This window comes from Thermobia domestica, chromosome 2 (assembly GCF_964235325.1).
Source record: "Thermobia domestica chromosome 2, izTheDome1.hap1.1, whole genome shotgun sequence".
Taxonomy (NCBI): domain Eukaryota; kingdom Metazoa; phylum Arthropoda; class Insecta; order Zygentoma; family Lepismatidae; genus Thermobia; species Thermobia domestica.
This window is the reverse complement of record NC_137455.1, coordinates 178,134,794-178,157,846: the sequence shown is the minus strand read 5'-3', so window position 1 is coordinate 178,157,846 and position 23,053 is coordinate 178,134,794. Positions and strand designations below refer to the sequence as shown.

The 23,053-nt window shown below is 33.8% G+C and overlaps 1 protein-coding gene across 6 annotated transcripts in view; it reads left to right on the top strand.

Moving 5' to 3' along the window:
* tgo (Aryl hydrocarbon receptor nuclear translocator homolog tgo) overlaps positions 1–23,053 on the top strand; it is a 538,844-nt gene that overhangs the window by 470,541 nt on the left and 45,250 nt on the right. For all 6 annotated transcript variants that reach the window (XM_081748036.1, XM_081748031.1, XM_081748012.1 and 3 more), the window contains 3 exons: positions 12,721–12,893; positions 17,350–17,497; positions 18,821–19,015. In XM_081748036.1, the coding sequence (XP_081604162.1) occupies positions 12,721–12,893; positions 17,350–17,497; positions 18,821–19,015 (516 nt within the window). The remainder of the gene's footprint in view (positions 1–12,720; positions 12,894–17,349; positions 17,498–18,820; positions 19,016–23,053) is intronic.

Sequence of the window (23,053 nt, the reverse complement as noted above, 5' to 3'; positions counted from 1 at the left end):
TTGTTTTTCTTTATAGCGGTTTCTATTTCTATTCAGTTAGGTTCTGGAATATACGGTTCTGTGGTGTGTATCTTCTTTTCTCCACGTACATTAGTTTTTGGCTGCGTGTTCAGCAAATCATAAAAGAAATCTTTCCATCTATTTAAAATGCTATCCGTGTCAGTGAGAACTGTTCCGTCAGCTTTCTTTAATATATAAGCACGAGGTTGATAGCCTTTCTTAAATTCGTTGATTCCTTTATGTCTCGAAGTTTTTATTTTTTTTATTTTTAGTATTATCTTCAAGTTCCTTAATTTTAGTTTTAAAAAAATCACGTTTCTTTGTTCTAAAAGTTTTGGAAGTTCCTGCCTGATGTCTATGAAATTTTGTGTAGTTATTTGGTTCGGATTTTGTAGCCAACGTAATTTTGCCTGATTTCTCTTCGCTACTAGTTTAATGCATTCCTGGTCGAACCATGGTTTATTCCTACGTATTTCCGTGTCTCCCAATTTTTCTTTTGCTGAAATTTTAATGCTATCTCTAATTTCAATCCAAGTATCCTCAACACTAGTGCACTCCGAATCTTCTAAAGCCGAGAATCTATTCGAAACTTCAATCTGGTATTCCTCTCTTACCTGGCTCTCTTATAATTTCTTTAAATTAAATCTGTCCGGTTTCGGACATTGAATATTTCCTTTATTCAACGATAATCTCTTTCTTATTATCGCTGCTACCAGGTAGTGATCAGTGTCACAATCAGCCTTTCTAAACGACCGGACATCAATTATGCTAGAATGCCTTCTTCTATCTACTAAAACGTGATCAATTTGATTATGTGTTTTTCCGTCTGGTGATGTCCAAGTGTATTTATGAACATCGCGATGTGGGAATTTTGTACTTTTCACGATTAGGTTTTTAGGTGTTGGAAAATTCACGAGTCTAACACCGTTGTCATTACTTTCCTTATGTAGACTTTCGTTCCCTATAATCGGTTTGAAAATATCCTCTTGTCCGATCTTCGCATTGAAATTTCCTAATAGAATTTTCATATGGTATCGCGGGAGTTGGTCAAATATCCGTTCCACTTCTTCGTAAAAACTGTCTTTTATATCGACATCCTTATCTTCTGTTGGGGCATGTACATTTAAAACAATATCACACCACCGACCCTTAAGAGTAATAAATAGAGCGTTCACCTCCGAAGCTTGGGATCCCGGGTTCGATCCCAGTCCCCGCCAAGTGAACTTTGTGGTGGAAAACACCGTGTGCGTGGGTTTTCTCGGGGTTCTCCCGTTTCCTCCTACTTTCTTCATTCCACCATTTCATTCATTTCTCATCATCATCGTCTCCTTCAGCCTAACCGGCATAACCGTGGAACGTAAAACTCACTAAATTTCATTTCATTTTCTTTTGGGTCCCAGTTCAAATTTCTGTCAAGAAAATTGTCAACCTGGTAATAGCGTATGTCAGTTAATTTTAGAGCAAGTCCCTTTTCTTTGATTTTCGTAACTCATAAGATATAAATGTCTTTGCTTAAAACACAAAGATAAAACGGAGGTTTAAAAAAAACTAAAAAAAGACCTTAGAAAAAAAGCCACCACATACAAACCTCTATAAAATCAGATTAGCCCGTCGTATTTATTATTGGGGTTGAAAGCAGAGAAGAAGAAAGAACTCAGTTTTGTTCTGGCTGTTATTTGTCCCGAAAGGGTAACCAAACTTTATTACTAAATGTGAATACATGTAAACTCTTGTCTTTTCACGAATATCCACATTTTTACCCGCATCCGCACAGACCTCTATAATCATTGGAATGCGATAGAAATGATATTCGAGGGATTGTAGGTTGATGTGGATTAAATAATAATGTATGTCAAATTTTGTCTAATCGCTATAACGTCAAGATATTCTTTTACCATATAAAAAACATTTTTAAAATATATGTTTCATAAAAGTATTCAATTTCAAATTAGTGATTTTTATACACAGAGCCTTGTCGTTTAATAACTTTCGGTTAAAAGGGAGTTACCGTGGCCTCGTATTTTTCCAACTTCTTTGGGTTTAAAATATAGATTTTGTTAAACTGTGTCCAATGACACTACTTTTGATTTCTGGAAACGACCGCTTCAAGGTCAAATTAGGGGTAAAAAATAAAAAGTGGGACCATTTGGACAAGGCGGACCAGTGATCGACTGGGACGAAATGGGTGTCATTCGATTCGTATTCACACCTACATGAATAGCTGATATTCCATTTTCCCGAAAATGCTATTTTGACCCCAAAAGTTAACGAAAATCTGGAATTTTGGATCTTGGATTTTCGTTAATTTTCCGGATCAAAATTGCATTTTCGAGAAAATAACATAGATTATTCATGTACGTGTGAATATGAATTGAATGATACCCATTTTGTCCCAGTCGGTCACTGATCCGCATTGACCAAATGGTTCCACTTTTTATTTTTGACCTCTAATTTGACATTGAAGCGGTCGGTTTCAGAAATCAAAAGTGGTGCTATTGGACATAGCTAATCGAAATCTACATTTTAAACCCCCCAAAAATTTGAAAAATACGGGGCTACGGTAACTATCTTTTAACTTAACTTTCGCGCTTTGTATACCTGTGCACATTTTATACACCGGCCCTATGAGTGTTAAACCGCTGTCAGAATTAATTTACTTAGATCAGTAAAGATTCCCCTGTATCGCAAACTAAATGTCCAAATATTGATATGAGAGTCAGTAAGTGAAAGCCGAACTCGCTATTTTCAGGACTAACCTGATAATATGAATTCGTCAACATTGATAGACGTACTAGGTGGTCTTCAGATTTTAAAGATGTGTCATGGTAAGGACCGTTCTTGTGCAGTGGGACAGATCAGGATTCCAATAAAAGAAGACCAATATAAAATTTAATTAGACAAAATATTATACATCAAAGTGAAAATGCATATAATCATTACTTGGAGCTATACTTGACGCAGTTATTTAAAGTAGAAGGAGTTACGAAATTAGTACTCTGCATTTGTTAAACGTGGTTTCTCCTGGGGAAGTAGCTTGGTCATGTAGTGAGCTGATGTTGAATGACAATCGTGGGAAACCAATTTCGTGGTGAGCTGTGATTGCAGAGAAGAAAAATATTAGCTGACAGATTTACCGTGATATGTATGTATGTGCGGTTTGGGAAAAAGGGGGTGGGAGACATCTCAAGGCATGAATATTTTGCAGCTATGTAGGAATCTTTCTAGAAAATTATTATTACTGATGTAGTGTTATACATTTGTTTAGCACGAATACATTGGAAGTTTCTTTTTAAGAACAAGCGAGGTTTCCAATAAATAGATGGTAATGCCCTCGAGTGTTTCACCATCATTCAAGAGGTAGCATGAAAAAGTTTCGTTAAAAAGTGGAATAATTTTCAACATATGCTTCATTTTTAAGAATATGTATATGTTGATTGTGATTTGTTAATCTGGATATTCTGACCGAAGGAAAGTTCTATCCCATTTACTGTTTCCAAGCCAGTAGAGTAGAAGTAAAGTAGCTAGTCTTTTTCCATGATTTAAAATTATAGTTACACTTTAACAAATCGTTAATTTGACCGATAGCAATACGTATCCGAGTACTTACCGAAAAGCACCTACGAAAACGCGATATCATTCCCAATGTTTAGAACGTGTCTTTCTGAATGAGTTATCGTTGCTTTAGAAGTAAGTCTTACTATAAACTTGGAAGAAAACAAACACAGCTGCTACTACAGATTTCGGGAAAATGAATCGAAATTAAAAAGAAAAAAAAAATCAAAAAGGTTTTTTTACGTCCGTAGCATTCATTTCGATGATATAGTTTCTTTGAGATCAGAGTTATATTTTCTTCCTCCTTTTAATGGCAGTTTCTTAAATTGATTATTGGCACCTTCCACTTGTCGTGAGATGATATACAAAATTACCATCGCAGATTAACAGACATTTCTGTATTATAAGAGTTGCGTAGGAAAATGTACATCTAAAAGATACCAGCCCAGTACTATGGATTCAACATATCCGTTTAGAAAAAGTGTAATATTTTAGAGCAATTGAAGTGTTTGTAACGCCTACATGCATCTACGATTTTTGCTGTATTTCCTAAACATAGTTGATGTACTGTTTTGCAGTTTGTGTATATTCTCTTTTCAGTTTAGAAATGATCGGTGTTATCAAATAAGTAAATATTTTTACACGCCAAGTCCTTTTCAAAGTGAGGCTTCTTGCCTGCCTATATGCGTAACATATCAATATAATTTTGATTTCGAATAACTTAACAATATCATGTTAGAAGGATTTTCCAGTTGAATAATATAGCCTATTTCAAATTCAACCGTGTCAAAAAAGTGATGGTAGCAGAGTAATATCCCGAGTTATGCTTTTTTTCTTTCTTTTCTTTTTTTCTTTTCTTTTTTTCTTTTCTTTTTTTGCGCAACACTGCCGCCCGTTATCTTCAATGTTTCTCTTCCTGTGATAATGTTGGTTGGTTGAATCAGAGTTTAGCGTTAGCACCGAGGTTATGAGACGTTGACCTGCAGCTTAATGTGGAATTCAAACTACTGTTACATGAGCTTCCACCAGGAATTGAACCCATGTCTCACGCCGAAGACGCGTATGCTAGCCATATACCAGTGACAAAGCTTTGCTGTGATACACATTGGATGAGCATGATATTACAATGCTACGGCCATCGAACGAAAGTTAACCCTAGGAATCTGGAGGGGGAATCCTTCGAATCCACAAAGTATTTTTTAAGAAATAACTACCAAATTTAAGAAATTCCAACAAAATGTTATCAACCAGTTGTTCCTTTATATATATATATATATATATATATATATATATATATATATATATATATATATATATATATATATATAGCTATTTGTTAGTTGCGATTGCTTAGATAATTTGCCACAGTGATATAACAAATTAGTTCATAAGTAGCTTAGAAACTGGAGTAGTGGGTCCGAGGAGTCCTCTCCCCTTTGAATTAACTTGGACTATTTTATTTAAATATTAAAACAAATGTAATTTAAGTACCAGACTATTATCTAGTCAGGATATCAAAGTATTTTTATCTCCCATTTTTTAGAATTAAATAAAGTATATATTTGACCATACTGGCCAACCAGGCCACAGTTTCAAAGTATTCCTATAATCTGATATATGGCCGGATCCAGAATTTCTCTGAGGGGGTGCACCAATTAAATTTGAGTTTTTTAAATGTCTTTAGGCATCTGTGATGTGAATGAGGAATTCCTTTGGAAATGCTGTTTGCTCTCGATGAATTCTTTTCCTTCAACCTTCAGGAAATTGACTCAAACTATTGATTTTGCAAAACTCACTGCTAGCTTCTCACTTTAGGTAGTGTATATTTACAACGAAGGGGGGGGGGGTGCACGTACACCTTTGCACCCCCACTAAATCCAGCCGTATATATATATATATATATGGACTGTGTAAATATTGTGACAATCATTTATACTCCGTAGTTATATAAAATAACTATCGGACGAGTTTTGACTGTGGCAAATCGCAGTTATTTTGAATTTATAAGAATAAAACCAGGAGTTGTATGGAAACAAGACTTCTGAAGTATCATTCCAATAAAGTTATTGCTAAAGTGATTCTAATTTGTGGTAATTTCCTCTGAAGTTAATATTCTTCCTATCTTTTGGTAGATTCGTATCACAAGATGTACGTGTGAAGTGAATGGTAGAGATTCTCCGATATCTGCACGTGATCCCATTTCTGTTGCTCGTTTGGAGTCGTTAACTTTTATCATCCCTTTAAGTCATTTCCCCTGCACCAAAAAAGTATTTTGTCTGCCTTTATCTACCATCTTTAATTTCGGTTTATGACTAAAACGGATATTCATATATAACCAGTCGACGTGCTATCTTGCCTCATATACTCTGTATCAAAATGCCTCAACATTGCCGACTCTTGGTGTTAAGACTTTTATCAAATAAATACTTGTGTCTGGAGATCAAAGCACAAAACTTCAATATTTATATATGTAGTATATATGAGAAAAACAAAATATGGTTATATGTTCGTTGTATGCAAAATTTCAGTAACTTCGATAAGATAGTGTTTTGCATGTCTACCAACAGCCTTATATACAACAGAATAAACATGCACGCCGAAATGAAGAGAATGTCTGAATTATAGAATCGAAATTTCCTTTTTTTTTTAAATCGAAATTTTAAATTTGTAACCATGCTTTACACGAAAATCGGAAACTACGAGATATGTTTTAATGAAATTCTATTAGTAGACAGCAGAGTTGAAAAAAAAAAAAAAAAACTTTAAAAAAAATCAGTTTTATTAATTTTTTTTAGAATTTAAATCACTTTCTTTTCTTAATTGGTAAACTATAGAAGTTTCAGGTTTCTTTATTAAGGTATGTTAGAATAAGAGTGAAATCAGAAGATTCCCTGTATTTTATTGTATTTTCTGCAAAGTGTTTCTTACGTGACAGTTACTCACTAGCAGTACAATATTGTTCACCGAACATATAAGAGCGGGTGCGATCACCTTGATCTTGGGAGTGCAATACACAATGTTTGAACGAAAGAGAGATAATGTATGATATTATTTTTTCTCGTAAGCGTCTTACTGAGTAAACAGCCAAAGTAAAATATGTAGTGTAGAATATATCATCATTTTCAGGGTGTCTATCGGTCATGAAAGTCACAAAAGTCCCGAAAAAGTCTCGAAATCAGAAAACGATAATGAAAGTCAAGAAATTTAGCTTTTGGGTCACGATTTTTTTTTATCTGTACAAATATACGTATGGACTGGAAAATTTTGTTCTACAAAACATCAAAATTCACCACCAAAAATGTCTCTTAGACGTTACCAAATCGCAAGCAAAGCACGCTTCTATCGCATGCATGAAAAATCGGCCTAATTCGCATCCAAATTCGCTGTTGAGAATGTTATGAAATTTTATGCTTTGGTGAAGAAAAGATCACGAAATTTCATTTTGGAATTTTAGTAGACACCCCGATTTTGCAAACAGTAGAAAATTCCCTGTGTTACACTACACAGCGAATATGTAGCCTTTTAAAAGTGTTTTGTTTATAAATTGAATACATTTTTTAAAACTCATCATAATTTTCTAATTATGAATATCACTATCTTTTGCTTTAAAATTGTAAAATTATTGAATATAAACATCCATATCAGCATGAGTTGTACACGTATATAAATATTTAGTTTCAAGTTATCTGCAGTCAGTATGACAAAGATAATAGCACTTGTAATATGTTTTAGTAGTAAGATGTTTTCTAATCAGAAATGACATTTTTTTAAAAATATTTTAAAAAAAAATTTCTTTCTATTTATTAACAAATACATTAAATGCCGAAAGAGTAGCTTTATGGGAAATATTTGAAATAAACATTTAATACTTCTTTCCCACTCTCGTGGGATGCATATTTTAATGGGAATGAGATAACAGCAACCAAGCTTGACCCAACAGTTAATTATCTTCAAAAATCCATTTCAAATGGTACAGCCGTTATTGTTTGCGAAAAATTTACCGCACATCCTACCCTCAGGAAACTCATTTGAGTCAAAGTGTGGAACTAATGATAAACACATAAAACTTGCTTATGCATCGAATAAAGCTAAAACGACGTGGAACATTATAAATGAAGAAACCATGTGTAAAGATATGAAGGGAACAATATATATATATATATATATATATATATATATATATATATATATATATATATAACTCAAGAGAAAACAGAAATATTTAATAAATATTTTACAAATGTTGTAGTAAAAATTATGAATGTTGATATTTTTTTTAAAAAAATGTCAGCAGAATGGCCACAAAGTAGTTACTGTAAATAATTTTAAACAAAGTTCAAATAAATGTGAAAAAAACAATTTTTCTACAGCCAGTATCAGAAGATGAAATGTCAAATATAATAAAATCTCTCAAAAACATAAATACAGCTGGAATTGATGAAATCTCAGATAATTTATTGAAAATATGTCATCATGTTAAAAAAAGAAGAAGAAAAAGAACACACTATCATTTGACAAATATCACTTGCAACTAGAGAGTATCTGGCAAAGTTAAAAATTGCAAAAGTTAAACCTTTCTTTTTTAAAAAAGGTAAAAAACAAAACATAACTACAGACCAATATCTCTCCTACCTGTCGTTGGGAAAGTTTTAGAAAAAAAATTATAACAGGTTAATCAAAAATAAGTATGCTGAAAATTTAGGATGCTGAAATAATTTGTTGCTAGGAGCGCCAGTTTTTCTGTCTGTACATCCCTGTTCGTGTATTGCTCATGATCTGACGACACTATTAAAACAAGTGCAGTTTAAACATTTTAAAATACATATAAAGCTGACGTTAAAAGACTAGTAGGAAGATACTAAAAAATATTTAAATTCTTCGTGAAACTAAGACAAATATACCGTGTTGTTTTGGTGCTTTGGTACATTTTGGGCAAAGGTACAGGAATTCGTTAATTTTAACAAACGTCAACTATTTTTTATTAAGTTAAGTTTTTGCCGTTGATTTCCTTTATATTCCTTGATGAGTATATGTTATCCATCTTTTTTTTTTAAGAATTTAATGGATTTTCTCTTTAAAGAAGAGAAAATGACGTGTGTTTCAATGTGATTGTCAAAATTAATGTAGCGTACACAACAGAACATACGTTAATCAAATAAATGGACTTTTAAAAAAATAATCTCTTAATAAATCAATATTAAGATCAGTGCATGTTTCCTTCTGCTTTTATTGTGATTTGCGTCCATTCTCTCACATGATTCACTTTCTTACACTATTACTTCTACTTTTTATATATTTGTACCTTTAAAAAACTGAATTCTTGATTTGGATTTCTCCTTGCTCCATAATATTTGATTAATAGTATCATGCTTGTGATGCATAAGAAAGAATTATTCTTTGTGCACAAAGCCATGTGACACAGTATTTTGTAAATTATTTTGTGCTATGTTGTTATAATAGTTATAAAACTTAGCTTATGCATGGTATGAGGACATTTAGTATTATTTCCTGAAGAAGCATATATACAAAGTAGAAGTTTTTATTTCGTATGAACATCGAAGGTTTCGGCAAAAAGGAAGCAAGGTAAAAAGAAAAAGAATTACTTTTTACTCGTGCGTATAATGACTATGCTGTGAGTTATCTACAGCACGTAGGAGTCGCAGTTACTCTCCGGCCCTCTTTCGGTCCAGATTAAAAGAAATGAGTCTTGGGGACTCCTTAATATTGCATAAAATGAGGCTATTAAGCGATAAATGGCGGAGATACATCCCTAAAGGGTCAATATCTAGAATTTACTGGAGCGTGTTATTGCACTTGTTTAGTCGTTAAGGGTTGTGCCGAGTAGCTCTTCACTACATCTGGATTTCCGATCCTTTTTGTGTGGAGAAAGACAAGAAGGGTTACTTCCTTTGCACAGGCGGTTGGTTAATGGAAATGAAACGAGATCAAAATATGCCATAGTTTGAAGTTTACTGCAGTGTTAAGGAGTTCACAAAAATGTATACAAACGAATATATTTTACGTATGTAAATTAATTTAGTACAGTCATGGTAAATAAGCGAATACTTTGCCTCTTTTGTAGGATAACTTTATCCCGAAATAGAATTAGTGTCAGTATTTGCATTGACTATTTATCTCTCTGGAATTTTTTTTTTTGTATCGAAATATACTACGTAGCTACGGGGATAAGTAGAGAGATTTTAGAAAGAAGACGGATTAGAACAAGAAGAAATTGAGAAGTAATATTGACAGCTGTTACGTGATGTTATATCAGCTTTTATCTCTGTATAGAAAAACGGTTCATAGTTAGCTTTTCATATCGATATATATTAGTATAGTTTGTTTTGTATTTAGTACGATTAAAAAAGAGCTACGTAAACTTAGAGTTCCATGTATATTACAAGCTCGTCGTGAACGTGAATTAGTGTTTATTTTTCCATTATATGTGTGTGTGTGTGTGTTTGTGTTTGTGTTTTCTCTCATGTTCGGTCCGTGTCAGTTATACTCTGTTCGATTCTCAGTTACGATTGTTTCATCTTGACGTAGAAGCAATAATAAAATAGTAAATGAAATTATAGCTACCATTTCCGTTCTTCTTGTTTGTTGCAGATTATTTGAGTCGGTAACTGTGTATTTGCACCTTCATTGTGTCATGTTCTCTCGTATATTCTTTTATGAAAATGAAGAAATAGTTATATTTAAATGAGGTGCTTTATGTTTTTAAGTTTGAAAAAAGAATGTATTTTGCTTCGTGTGTACAGACGTGTATAGTTCTATTTACGAAACGTGTGCCTTTTGAGATATCAGTAATTATTGATTTGAAAAGGTTTTAAACATTGCATGAGGTGTTAATTGTTCAGAATCTACAGCGACAGCACGAACTCTTAACGAGAAAAACTTATATCCGTGACTACGTCTCACAAATGTTAATATCGGTACATTGAATCACGTAAAGTGTTGCAGGCTTTTGTGTATTATACGTTAATTACTTAAGAAAATTACGAGTCGTTGTTAACAAATTTGGATATTTTGTTCATCTTATGAAAAAGAGGAGTGTTAATGAATTTGTTTCTTGAGCAATTAGTATGAAAAAGTTAAATCATTACCGTGAGTATGGAAGTAAAGGAATTGATTTTTTTTTTTTTTTTAAAAAAAAAGCAACTTTTCCTGGTATTTTTCTGCTACAGAAATGATATGAAGAAGGAAAATTCATATTAGTGCAGGACCTAATTTTGCTGATATTTAATCATTTGAACGTAGATCTAAGTACTTTGAATGCGAAATGTCGTACGCAGAATTCATGGTAAACTGTATATCTATGTTACGTATAACAACTATGTTCTGAAAAAGGACGCTTAATTCCAAATAAATAAATTGGTTGATTGCTTTGGAGTTGAACAGTTTATGAAACGTGGCCGAATCACATAAGCTCCCACTGGGGTCGAACTCAGCTCTTGCACCAAAGAAGTACCGCGATAACCATATAACCATGAGTGAGTTCTTCGAATAAATGAGTGAAAGTTGCAACTTGATTTAATTTAAATTACTGGTATTACCGTGAATATTCTATATCTTCGAAGTATAACTTATGTTGGATCATCTGTTAGCCTAGTAGCTACTTTGCTAGCTTCCTAAACCTGTTTCTATGTCTGGCTTCTGTTGGTTGACGGGGTGGTTCGGAGCGCACTTGAAACTGAAATCTTGCTCTCGTTACGTAACTACTGAATAAAACTAAACATTAAAAAAAAAAAAAGGAGTTAGCGTGTTAAACAGAATTCCTATATTATGCATAAATATATTTGGTTACGGACAGTGCTTTTTCTGAATGTACTGTCGGTTTCCTCGCAGATAGTATCCATATATTTCACTTATAATAAACACCTCAAGCTACAGCATTTCGTAGATGTCAAACTCATTTATGTTGTTGAGATCTGAGGACACAAAATCAAAAGAAGTATGTCGTAATTTCCATTTATAATTAATGCTGGAATTATTTATAATTTTCATTCTTCTTTATATACCGTACACCTGAGGGAAAGCTATTGCTATTAATGACTGTGCAAAGGGCTAGAGGAGGAAGTCAGAAACGTACGTGTATTACGTATGTGGAAGATAAGACATTATACCTGGAATGCTCCCGACCTGTGTGTCTGACATTGATGTGGGCATTGTGTATTCTTCTGAGATTCTTCACTTCCTCCTCGATAGGACTGTAAATGGTCCCTTCAGCAGTAGACAATGGACAGTAAACAATAAAAGCCTGCATACCGGATATGTCGGTTGGATGTGCTTAGGATACAAGTGCAGAAGTGACTGTTGTAGACCTGTTGCCGATTGAATTGTTAGTTTGAAATTATTCTTTAAAGATTTATGCATTTTTCTTGTTGAAAGAATAGTCATGCGGGGATTACTAACAGAAGTTTGTTAGACGCTATCTTCTGTCCCATAGGGTTACACCTTACTATATACGTGCTCAAAATACAAGACGTTCTCATATTGTTTTCTGTGTGTAAACGAATAACTGAAAAGTAACTCATTGTAAGTTTCATGAATGTGCGTAAATAAACTATTGTCCTGTATTAATTCTGTAAAAATGTTTCCTTTTTACAGTGTGTTTGTTTCAAATCGTTGCTTAAAAATAATAAAAATGTAAATTCTATCGGAAAAATCAGGAGAATATTCAACTATTATTATTATTATTATTATTATTATTATTATTATTATTATTATTATTATTATTATTATTATTATTGGTGTTATTGTTGTTGTTGAACTAGTACATTGTATTCCAGTTTTATTAATTAAAATTCAGCTTCAGGAATTATTCAGCACTTCACTGAGAATTCGTTTTGTTTATGAGAATTTATTTTAGTTTATTTGAGAGAGTAAACTAATAATTTTATAATTTAAATAAATGCTAGTATGTTCTAAAATTATTCTATATTGAAGGTTGTATTGATGGCAAAGAAGGCATATTTGTAGGTTACACAGTTTTTTTTTCTAGGTGTTATCAACATTGAACCAACTTACAGGATCAGTTTTGCTGAAAATACGAATCTTTTGAAAACTATGACGAGAGTAATGGGCCTATGATAAATTATAATGTACTGAACATAATTCTGTATTTTATCTTTATTTGTAACATTATTGCGTCTGTTCACATTTTAGGTACTGGCAACACAAGTACAGACGGGACCTACAAACCTTCGTTCTTAACAGACCAAGAACTAAAGCACTTAATACTGGAAGCTGCTGACGGTTTCCTGTTCGTTGTTACCTGTGACACTGGCCGAATTATTTATGTATCAGATTCCGTGAGTCCCGTCCTTAACCAAGCCCAGGTAAGTTTCTCAGTGTAACCAGTAAAATAACTTACTAAATGCTTACGTTATAGTACGATGACGGCGAAGGTACATCGTCAGCAGTTACATCATAGAAGTTATAGAAATAAAAGAAGCTGGTATATATATATACAGTATATCAAATTTCTATATGTGCGTAACAGTTACATAGTAGTAGTTTTGTTAATAGTTAGGATTAACTGAAAAGGAGAGGTCCCATTGTGATAATTATATTTAGCAAATTAGTTAATACAGTATTTATATAAGAAATTATATTTTAAAATTAAAAAAAGAAAAAAAAACTTACAGTATTACTCTCAGTCTGGTACTATCTATTATCCACATAGATTAAAAATAGTAGTAGCAGTTTTTTTTCACTCAAAAATCTGTAAGATATTGATGTGTATACACCGTACAGTGGTCACTGAATGCAAATAAATGACCAATTTAAACGTAGTTTTCTAGTCGTATATAGGAAGTTACATGTTCTTTCTATATTAAAAAATAAATGTCCAAAGCTACTATTTATCATACTGTGCGGGTGTTTATTTTGGTGGCTACTGTACGGCTAGCTAAAGACCTTCCTCCTAAACTAACTTCAAGGGCCAATGTGCAGTTGAACTTCGTTAGTCAATCATCTAGTACTCGAATTTTCCATTTCGAAGTCATTTCAGATTTTCTAGAGAAAGGTATACTTCAATATTAATATTTTTTCTTTAAATCAAAGTTCTGTTATTCCATGTTTTCCGTTATCTCGAAGGTAACCGGGCGTCAAGTACTTAGCTATAAGTCTAATTTCCTAGAAATATTGTGCTGCGAAAAGATAGGTGAATACTATCTTTATAAACAGGCTTTTTAAAAGATTGAGGAATTGTCCTTGCTAGTAAATATAAAGCAGGCATGTCAAACTCGCGGCCCCCGGGCCGCTTGCGGCCCGCTTATGTCTCACTATTTATTTTGCATAAATAAATAAATTAAAAGAAGGAAACGAAACCTTCAGCAACATATTTTGCCTGCTACTCTACACACACACACACACACACACACATATATATATATATATATATATATATATATATATATATATATATATATATATATATATATATATATATACAAAATGTGGCTCGCGTAACATTTTTGTAACAGAATTCTTAAATAATAACCTTTAACTATTAGTTTTCCTAATCAGCCTCCTTACTGTAAATTGACATCAACTATATACGCATTATTCAGACACCATATACATACATATATATATATATATATATATATATATAATATCGTAGCATGCGGCCCGCTGACATCTCAAATAATTTTTAAATGGCCCCATATAAGAAATCAGTTTGACATACCTGATATAAAGTTCTGGAAGGGACAGGTTGCAAACTAAATAAAGTGTCAATAGACAAAACGTAATATTATCACCACGACTTTCAAAAGATCTCTTTTAGAAGAAAAGAGGAAAACAATTATACCAGAAAACAATGATTGATATCCTCCTTTTAACGAATGTAAATTGTGGGTACCAACACAGTTTTGTGTCGTGTGTTCATAGTGAACCAAGTAAAAGAGAATGAGTTGTGGCTATTAAATTAAGTTTCAGAATTAAGGTATTATTGATTATCTTTTTCTCAAGAATAATTACTGTGTACAGTGACAAATATTACTTGCGCTATTATTAGTAGTAGCAGTATAATAATATACTGTATATTAGTAGTAGTATCACTAATTCGTAAAGATTACTTCGCTGACGATTGTGTAATTTGTTCTGGTAATAGAAATATGTAAGATTTTTTTTCAGCATTTCGAATTTTCTCTAACTTGAAACATTTTGAATTTCCGTAACCACTTCAACACATTGAAGTTTGACTTAATTGTGATTGATAAACCGATTTGGATCTTTTTAAAAGTTAAAAAAGAACATCATTTTCAACTGTATTGTATGAATAAGAATCTAATTGAACATGCACTACAGGGTGTCCAATATACAATGCAACCCGGAGTTTGGGATAGTAGAACTTTTGAACCTGAAGTGATACACGAATAATGGTTATACCAAAATGAAGCCTTGTTCATGCATATATTTTTAAACTAGGTAGCAACGATTGAAGTATACTAGGAACCACACAGTGTTTCCAGATGTAACCGAAGGTGTAAATCAATTTTTTTTGCAAAACATGTAAATTGACTCATAACTCATATCATACGCTGCACACAGGGCCGCTTCTCCGCTTAGGCACGTGCCTAGGGTGCGAAAAAAAGAGAAAAAATTAAAATACGTTGTTGCAGAAAATGTAATTTCCGTTCCGGTTCAGCTACTGGTTACAAACAAACTAGATCTTTGCGGCTAATGTAAATGTGATACGTATAATTTTACTTTTGTTAATTGGATATTACTTGATAAATAAGAATAGTTGTCTGGGGATAACTGGAGGGGGGGGGGGTGAAAACAAACTATTAACTGTACTAATATTAGGAAAAATACGTGTTTTCTGCTATTAGCAGACAAAAGCCGAGACTGTGGAAATGATTCCTTGTGCACTTTTTAATTATAATAATTTACGAGAATCCTATAAATGCAACCTTCGTCCATTTAAAACTACTAGCTTGTTACTTAATAAGATAAACTGAAATCAACATAATGAAATAATAATAATAATAAAATTATAATATACTTTTGATGAGTTCAATGTATTATTATTAAAAGTGCGCCCAATAAATTTCAATCTCCTATACATGCATGGGTTATCTTATCACTTGCTTATTTAGCAGCAATTATCAGCGTTTGTTTGTAACCATCATATAAGAGTAAGAGAGTTAAGGGAAAATCGCTCCCGAACCAAAACTGGCAAGGTATTAACTGAAGGAGGGGAGTGCTTTGGAAATAGTGTAGGGGCGTAACAACTTGAAGTGCCTAGGGCGCCGGAGAAGTTAAAAACGGCTCTGGATGCGCACCCAATTTCTGATCTATAAGAAGAGATGAGAAAACAGTTATTGGTTTATTTAATTGCGTGTTGTAGGTAGTACCTGGCTTGTTTTCTACATTTTTAAATATTTTTCTTGTTTTCTTTTTTTAAAGAAAAAGATGGGTGAACTTAGTGAAGAGCCTTAATCTCATTTGTTTACCAATAGTAACAAAGCCAAAACCGTACGACTGAAAGCAACGGAAACATTGTAATCATCAATAATAATAATAATAATAATAATAATAATAATAATAATAATAATAATAATAATAATAATATAATAACAGAGTAAATGTAAAGCCGTAGTTAAATTGTAACGACTGCTATCGAGGTTTAAAAATTCAACGTACGTAAAAGCGTGATTGATCTATTGTAAAATAAATAAGAAGGTGAGTTTTAAGAGGGAACAGAAGTAGATGCAGCTTGTATGAATTAAGAGCTTCGATTTAACATAGGCTATAAACACTTTTCATTTTACATCTCGGATCTTTGAAGCTGTTTGGAAAAAAATGGCTCAATAGTTCAATGTAAACGATAGATAAGTTAATGCAGTTGTACCGATGGAAGTTTCGTGGACATATTAAAGTTGTAATTTATTACATTACGGAAACCCCATAAGGAAATCCATTATTAATTAATAAATTATAATTTTAATGTGTCCGAAAGTCTGGGGAAAGTTTGAAGTTTCTTCTGACGTTTGTTTTTTGATAAATGTAAGAAATACCTTTAACCCAAAGCCATTATGATTAATTAATGGTGTGATGAATCGGTGGCTAGAATATATGTAACTTACAGCGTCACTTGGATTACTTATTCAGTGACTATAGTCATCTGGTTTAAATCTGAAGAAAAGCAAGCAATACTACAGTATTCAGTTCCTGATAATGGTGAAAGCTCAGGGTCGGATTAAGAGAGGGCTTAGTGGGGGTATAGCCCCGGGTCTCCACTCTGATCTAAATCTAAACTGGCTATCCAAAAAGAATAATGAAGATACAATTATCACCATAAAATAAAACATGACCAAAAAATATGAAACATATTCCCTTAATTTTACTACCGCACTTTCAGAGATATGTATTAGGGAAGTCAGTAGGGGCCACATATTTTTTTTTAGCCCCGGACCCCCAAAAAGGGTTAATCCAGCCCTGTGATAGCTGTTTGAATCTGTTGGGAATGTTGTACGTTGAACATGTAAGAGAAATAAAGTATGTATGCTTATTTGATCGTGAGTGGTTCAAGAACTCATGAATCTTTCTATAAAACCTTCAATATATTCCATTCAAATACCAATAAGTTGAACATACAAGAAATATGATCAAACTTGAAAATCAGCAAAGGATAAATATAGCTGTGTCTTTAATTGAAATTTCACCCTAGTGTTGTTGTTTTTCCCTAAAAAAGTATTATGTGTAAGGTTCTTGAATGAGTATTGAGCACTTAAGTTTATTTAATTTTGTTCTACTTACCGCTTGTATTATTATTTTCAGAGCGATTGGTTTGGATCTTGTATTTACGATCATCTCCATCCAGAAGATGTGGAGAAAGTTAGAGAACAGTTATCAACTCAGGAACCACAAAACACTGGCCGAATATTGGACTTGAAAACAGGCACTGTGAAAAAAGAAGGCCATCAATGTAAGACTATATTCTCATTTATCTATACTTATTCTTGATGTTAATGTTAAATAAAATTAATGCTTCTTAGGGACCTTCTACACGAACGGGCAGATTGTTCCGCTTGATACTACCCTCTTCAGCAAGGCAGTTGATGTCAAGATGGGTTGCTTTCGCAAAGAGGAAAAAAAAAAAAAAGAAAATAAAACATAATCTCGGCGCATCTGTTTGTTATATGTGTAATGTAAGTGGTTGGATGGCATAGGCAGTGGAGTAGACACTTTCTTTTGATTTCAAGATATTCAGAAATTCACTAAAAGAGGGACAGAAATATTAAAAATATTAAGAATATACATAATGTTTGTGTATATTATACTTTTGGCATTATGAACTCTGTAATATTCAAGTAATTTTTCTATAGCCACTTAATAAATATAACCTCGAAATGACAGAATAATGATTTTATCTATGATATTCAATCTTTCATATGTAGCCTATAAATGGCGGCCGAAATTAGTTTACAGATTTACGTTCCTACACGAATGAAGCTTGTGCTTCTTCACAGCTACGGGATGTTTTGCATACGGTGAGCAAAATAATTAGGTTATAACCAAATAGCATAGACATCGAAATGTAGAGAATGACATTAGCGACAAAATCACGGACGGCATTTTACGTTTTGTGTAGAATGTCTTATCGCATTTTGCATACTACTATAAAATTACTAAGAACTGAAAATTATATTAATATAGTTAGTAAGTGATATTTTGCTTAGTTTTCTTACAAGAAAGTATTCGCTTAGTTAGTATGCATAATAATTCGTTGTCTGTATATAATATTAGCGACGAGACTAGATGGTATGTAATGTAGCATCGTTTTGGTTCTTGAAGAAGCTTGTCTTGAAAACTTTCCTGCCTCGTTTTGTAAATTTATGTATAAAATTTATGCCCTGATTTTATTCTTAATTTCATCTAGAAGTTATCAGAATTCTTTCGCAATATGAGAGATTCACGAAAGTTATGAATCATAGATATTATTGAAGTAAGTTGTGCATTGACTGACATAGCTTTAAATGTCAATAAATGCTCTTCATTGTATTCGTACGACCACTTTACCAATTTATAGTTTTGTACTTTGCATTGTATAACCCTAAACTAATGTTTGAGAACTAAGACTTAGGTGAGCTTAAAAGATTAAGTGAGACTAACAGTAGCTGCTGTCCACGGCCTGAAATTTCTCATCTCGTGGGCAGTCTATCCGTATATTTCCAGATTAAACATTTCTGTAGTCATATGTTTAATGTCCATCATTTTAAAGGTGTAATTTTTCGTTTTTTATTTTCAGCTTCTATGCGGTTATGTATGGGCTCCAGAAGAGGGTTTATTTGTCGGATGAAAGTTGGTAATATACAGCCAGATGGAATGACAGCTGGTCACTTAAACCGTCTAAAACAAAGGAACAGCTTAGGCCCATCCAGAGACGGTCAAAATTATGCTGTAGTTCATTGCACCGGTTATATAAAAAATTGGCCTCCTTCAGGTTGGTATTCCCTACAATCGTAATATTATCAATAGTTCCATTATTATTGTTATTTTCAACAAGCACACCTATCGGCATTTCGTGTAATATATTTAACAATGACCTTGAACGTTAGTAGCAAATAGGTATTTTGAATATCAATGATGATAATCAAGTGCCGAATCTATCGACAGAATCTCATCAGAACTATCATACATCAGTGATCCACAATTTATACTATCGTAAGTAGCCAAGTACAAGCTATCAATATGCAGTATTTAAGGTGGAGGTAGTATAGAGTGCGATGGTTTGAGATCACAATGTTTTAAGCGCTGCTGTTGGTTTGCTTCAGATGAAGTGGGATTGAACGAGAGTAGAATGCTCGTTGTGGGTCTGCATATGGAAGGTAAGACTTCAAATGAGATATTCAACCTTATGCAGCCAATAAGAATTATCCCTGTATTTCTCCACCGGACTATAAAGATGTACCAGCAGACATCCACGTACTGTAAAGACTCCCAGGTCATCAGAAATGTGCGTAGTCGACTACAACAAAATCCGATGGGAAAGCAAAATGTCATGGCGAAAGAGATGAGACTGCATCTTTGAAGCGTGTCCCGGATATTGCACGAGGATGTAAAGGCTCGGCCTTACAGATGGCGCAAAGGACATTTTCTCAACTCCGTAGTACGGTGGACAAGGGTCATAAGACCTCAGCGGTTTCTGTAGCGGTTCACAGGTGACTCTTACTACAGCATCGTATTTACGGACAAAGATCTTCACCACTGAGGACTCTGAAGGTCCAAAATAATCGGTGTATGCAACATTGTCCAATGAAGCCGTTGCAAACATCCCATCGCGGTAGTAGTGTGGTGAAGGGTCGCACATAATTCAGCCACAGAGATCCACGTCTGTGAAACTAGAGTGAAAACACGTGCTGTGAGTTACCAGCCTAAAATTGGAACACTTATAGTTAAACCTCCCAGTTATACCTTTTTTGTCATATTCACTGGGTCTTTCTACAGGATTCAACTCCAGACACACTTGATCTAGACATGGCTTTAACAACATGTTCCCTTCTTGATCACGGTAGACAAATAACCGATTAGCAGCCCCGACCTCAGCCCATTGGGCTATGAACTATGGTCACATTTGGAGGCCAAGATCTGCTCGAGGTGACACTCTTGATATTACATCTCTGAAATATGCCCTTGAACAAACAATAGCACCGTTCCCGTTGCAAGTAGTGGGTGCTGCCATTGACGACTGGTCAAGGTGTTGACGAGCCTGTGTGACTGCTGACCGCACACACAGCATTGAATAACGTGTAACTGCTGCTTATGCACTAGATTATAACTTGTAAACCTCTCTATGTAACATCCGTGCGCACACTTGCTTTGCTTATCATCTACCAACATTATATCGAAACTTATCTCTAGACCTAGATATTCATTTAGGAGCGTAAACAGACTATTTTAGGCTTTAGGGTTTTTTAATGTTTGTTTTAAAATCTTTGTATAATAACTTGCAAAATAACTGCAATCATTTCTCAAATTATTCCATTATGTTGAATTTCAAAGTTTAATGATTCTTCATTGTTTGCTTCAAAACTTTATGTGAGACACACTAACATATATTGTAAGAAGAACTTTCAAATAAATCAGAAACATGTATACTTTATTCTTTTTACAGGGTAGTTGAGAATTTACTGCCTAACTTTACTAATTATTGGTCAAATTTAGTGAAACAAATTTTGGTAGATATATACAGTGTGTCTCAAAAATCCCCTGACATAAGGTGACTGTTATTATCAGAGTTACAACAAAACGTAAGAGGGGAAACAGTCTCATTTGGTGTTTTCAATCTAAATTGAAGGATTTTTTTTTTTAAATTGGACGAGCTGTTTGGGATGTACACTCTATGCACCCAATGTTAAATGAAAATGCAACGTTGCTATTTACCTGGACCCACAACATAAGTGAATGAAAATGTGCTTTATTAACAGCCCCAAGTTACTATTTCAAATAGGGGTTGGCCATCGTCACGTTAGCGTAAAAGACAGTAACTTCATTCACTTATGTTGTGGGTCCAGATAAATGGCAACGTTGCATTTTCATTTAACATTGAGTGCATAAAGAGTGTACAGCCCAAACTGCTCGTCCGATTTAAAAAGTTCCTTCACTTTAGATTGAAAACACCATATTTGGAGACGGTTTCCCCTCTTATGTTTTGTTGTAACTCTGATAATAACAGTTACCCTCTGTCAAGGGACTTTTGAAACACACTGTGTGTTTATAAGAACAAAATTTTCACCAGTTTCTGTAATTGTTAGGAAGTAGTTTTGACTGACTTCCGGTGCAACTCCCGATAGTATGCTGGTCAGAACATGTCGAATTCGAGCCTCCAGCTCACCGGCTTGTGCTTTTGTGTAGCAAACCTCCTTTTCCCAGTCCCCCAAGAAGTCACATATAAGGTCAAAGTTCCTTACTTGCTGTAAACTACAATGACGTCAAAATCCAGGAATTAATTGTCTAACCAGTCACGGACATTTGAAAGAAGAAGAAGAAGAAAAAGTCACCGATGTGGTGCCAAGGAACGGAATAGCTCAAATATCTTGCAGTATGTTTAGATAAATAACGCTCTGCGTGTATTGTGCTACGAATAAGAACTAGATCCATAATTTTGTTGAATGTCGTGCCGCACTACACTATAACCTTCGGATGTCGACGGGGAACATTCAGGATCCCCGTCGTGCCGATTCAGTGGCAGTCGTGTCGATTCAGAAATGCTTCGACACATTTTCTCTACTCCACAGGATGTTAAATAGTGGGGTCAGTCTTCATACCAACCAATCATGATCACTGTATAGTCTATCCGACGGTCGCTGTCTTCTGTATGTAGTTACTGATAATTCGTGTTCTAGAGATGAAACTGTCTTGAAAATAGCGCGGATGGTGTGGCTAGCTCGCCCACTTCAATAGGCAATTTGGCATGGTCCTGTAACTATACTTTATAATCTTGAAATGTCAGTTTCTTATGGTCTTGACATCCACTGCAACACGAGGTCCATGAACAGCCCGCCATCATCTGTACACTCTTACTATGATTTGCCAAATTGCTGTAATTTTCAATGTTATAAACTGTATCCTGTTCCAGTTCGTTAGTTCATAGAGTAAATTTATCAGTACACATCTTACACCGATTGACATTCCTCAGAGTCGGACATTCTAGTGTGGAGTTTATGATTGGGTTGTGTTTGTTTTCCGCTGTGGGCATATGTGCATATTTATAGACATTTGACTTAACATGTTCAAGCATGGTTTGTGCGAACTTAATCACTTGTATTTCTCCGACTGTTCCTAGGGTTAATGTAAAGTTTCATTATTGGTGTAAGAGTGACTAAACCTAATGTTAGTATTCATACTTACCTACGCATTGTTTATACATTTACAGTTATTGTTTTATTTAGCTAATGACATCAGCTACGGCAGAACTATCGTGCTCTTTTACCATATTGTTCTCATGTTGGTTCCTATCTAAATTAATATCATTCTGCATTGACATGTTGTTCTCATAATTCCAAGCAAACATTAACAAATTATTAAAATTAATACATTTGAACGACAAAAATACCTGTTGTAATTTGTACCATAACAATACGAATTCATTCAATTATTCTTAAATCAGGTTGGAATGGACCAAATAGAATTACGTCATTATAAGCATATATAACCAAATCTGTAATATACTCTCTTATCTATACTAACGTCTTATCTGTGGTTTCGAATTGAGGCATCCATATTTCATAATACAAAATAATTTTAGAAATTGGTTAAAAGTTCTCAGTCTTCTTGAGTACGTAACGTACTTCTCATCGCTCTGAGCCAAATTGAGCAAACTGGGGAAAGAACAATATGAAACTCTTAAAATACCATATATTTCTTAATCCAAGATTTCTTTCCCTCGGAATTTCGTGCCCAAAAATTTGAGATCATCTGGCTTTCGCGACATATGATGTGGAGTTTTTTGTAACTGAACAAAATCACAAGCTTCCATTAA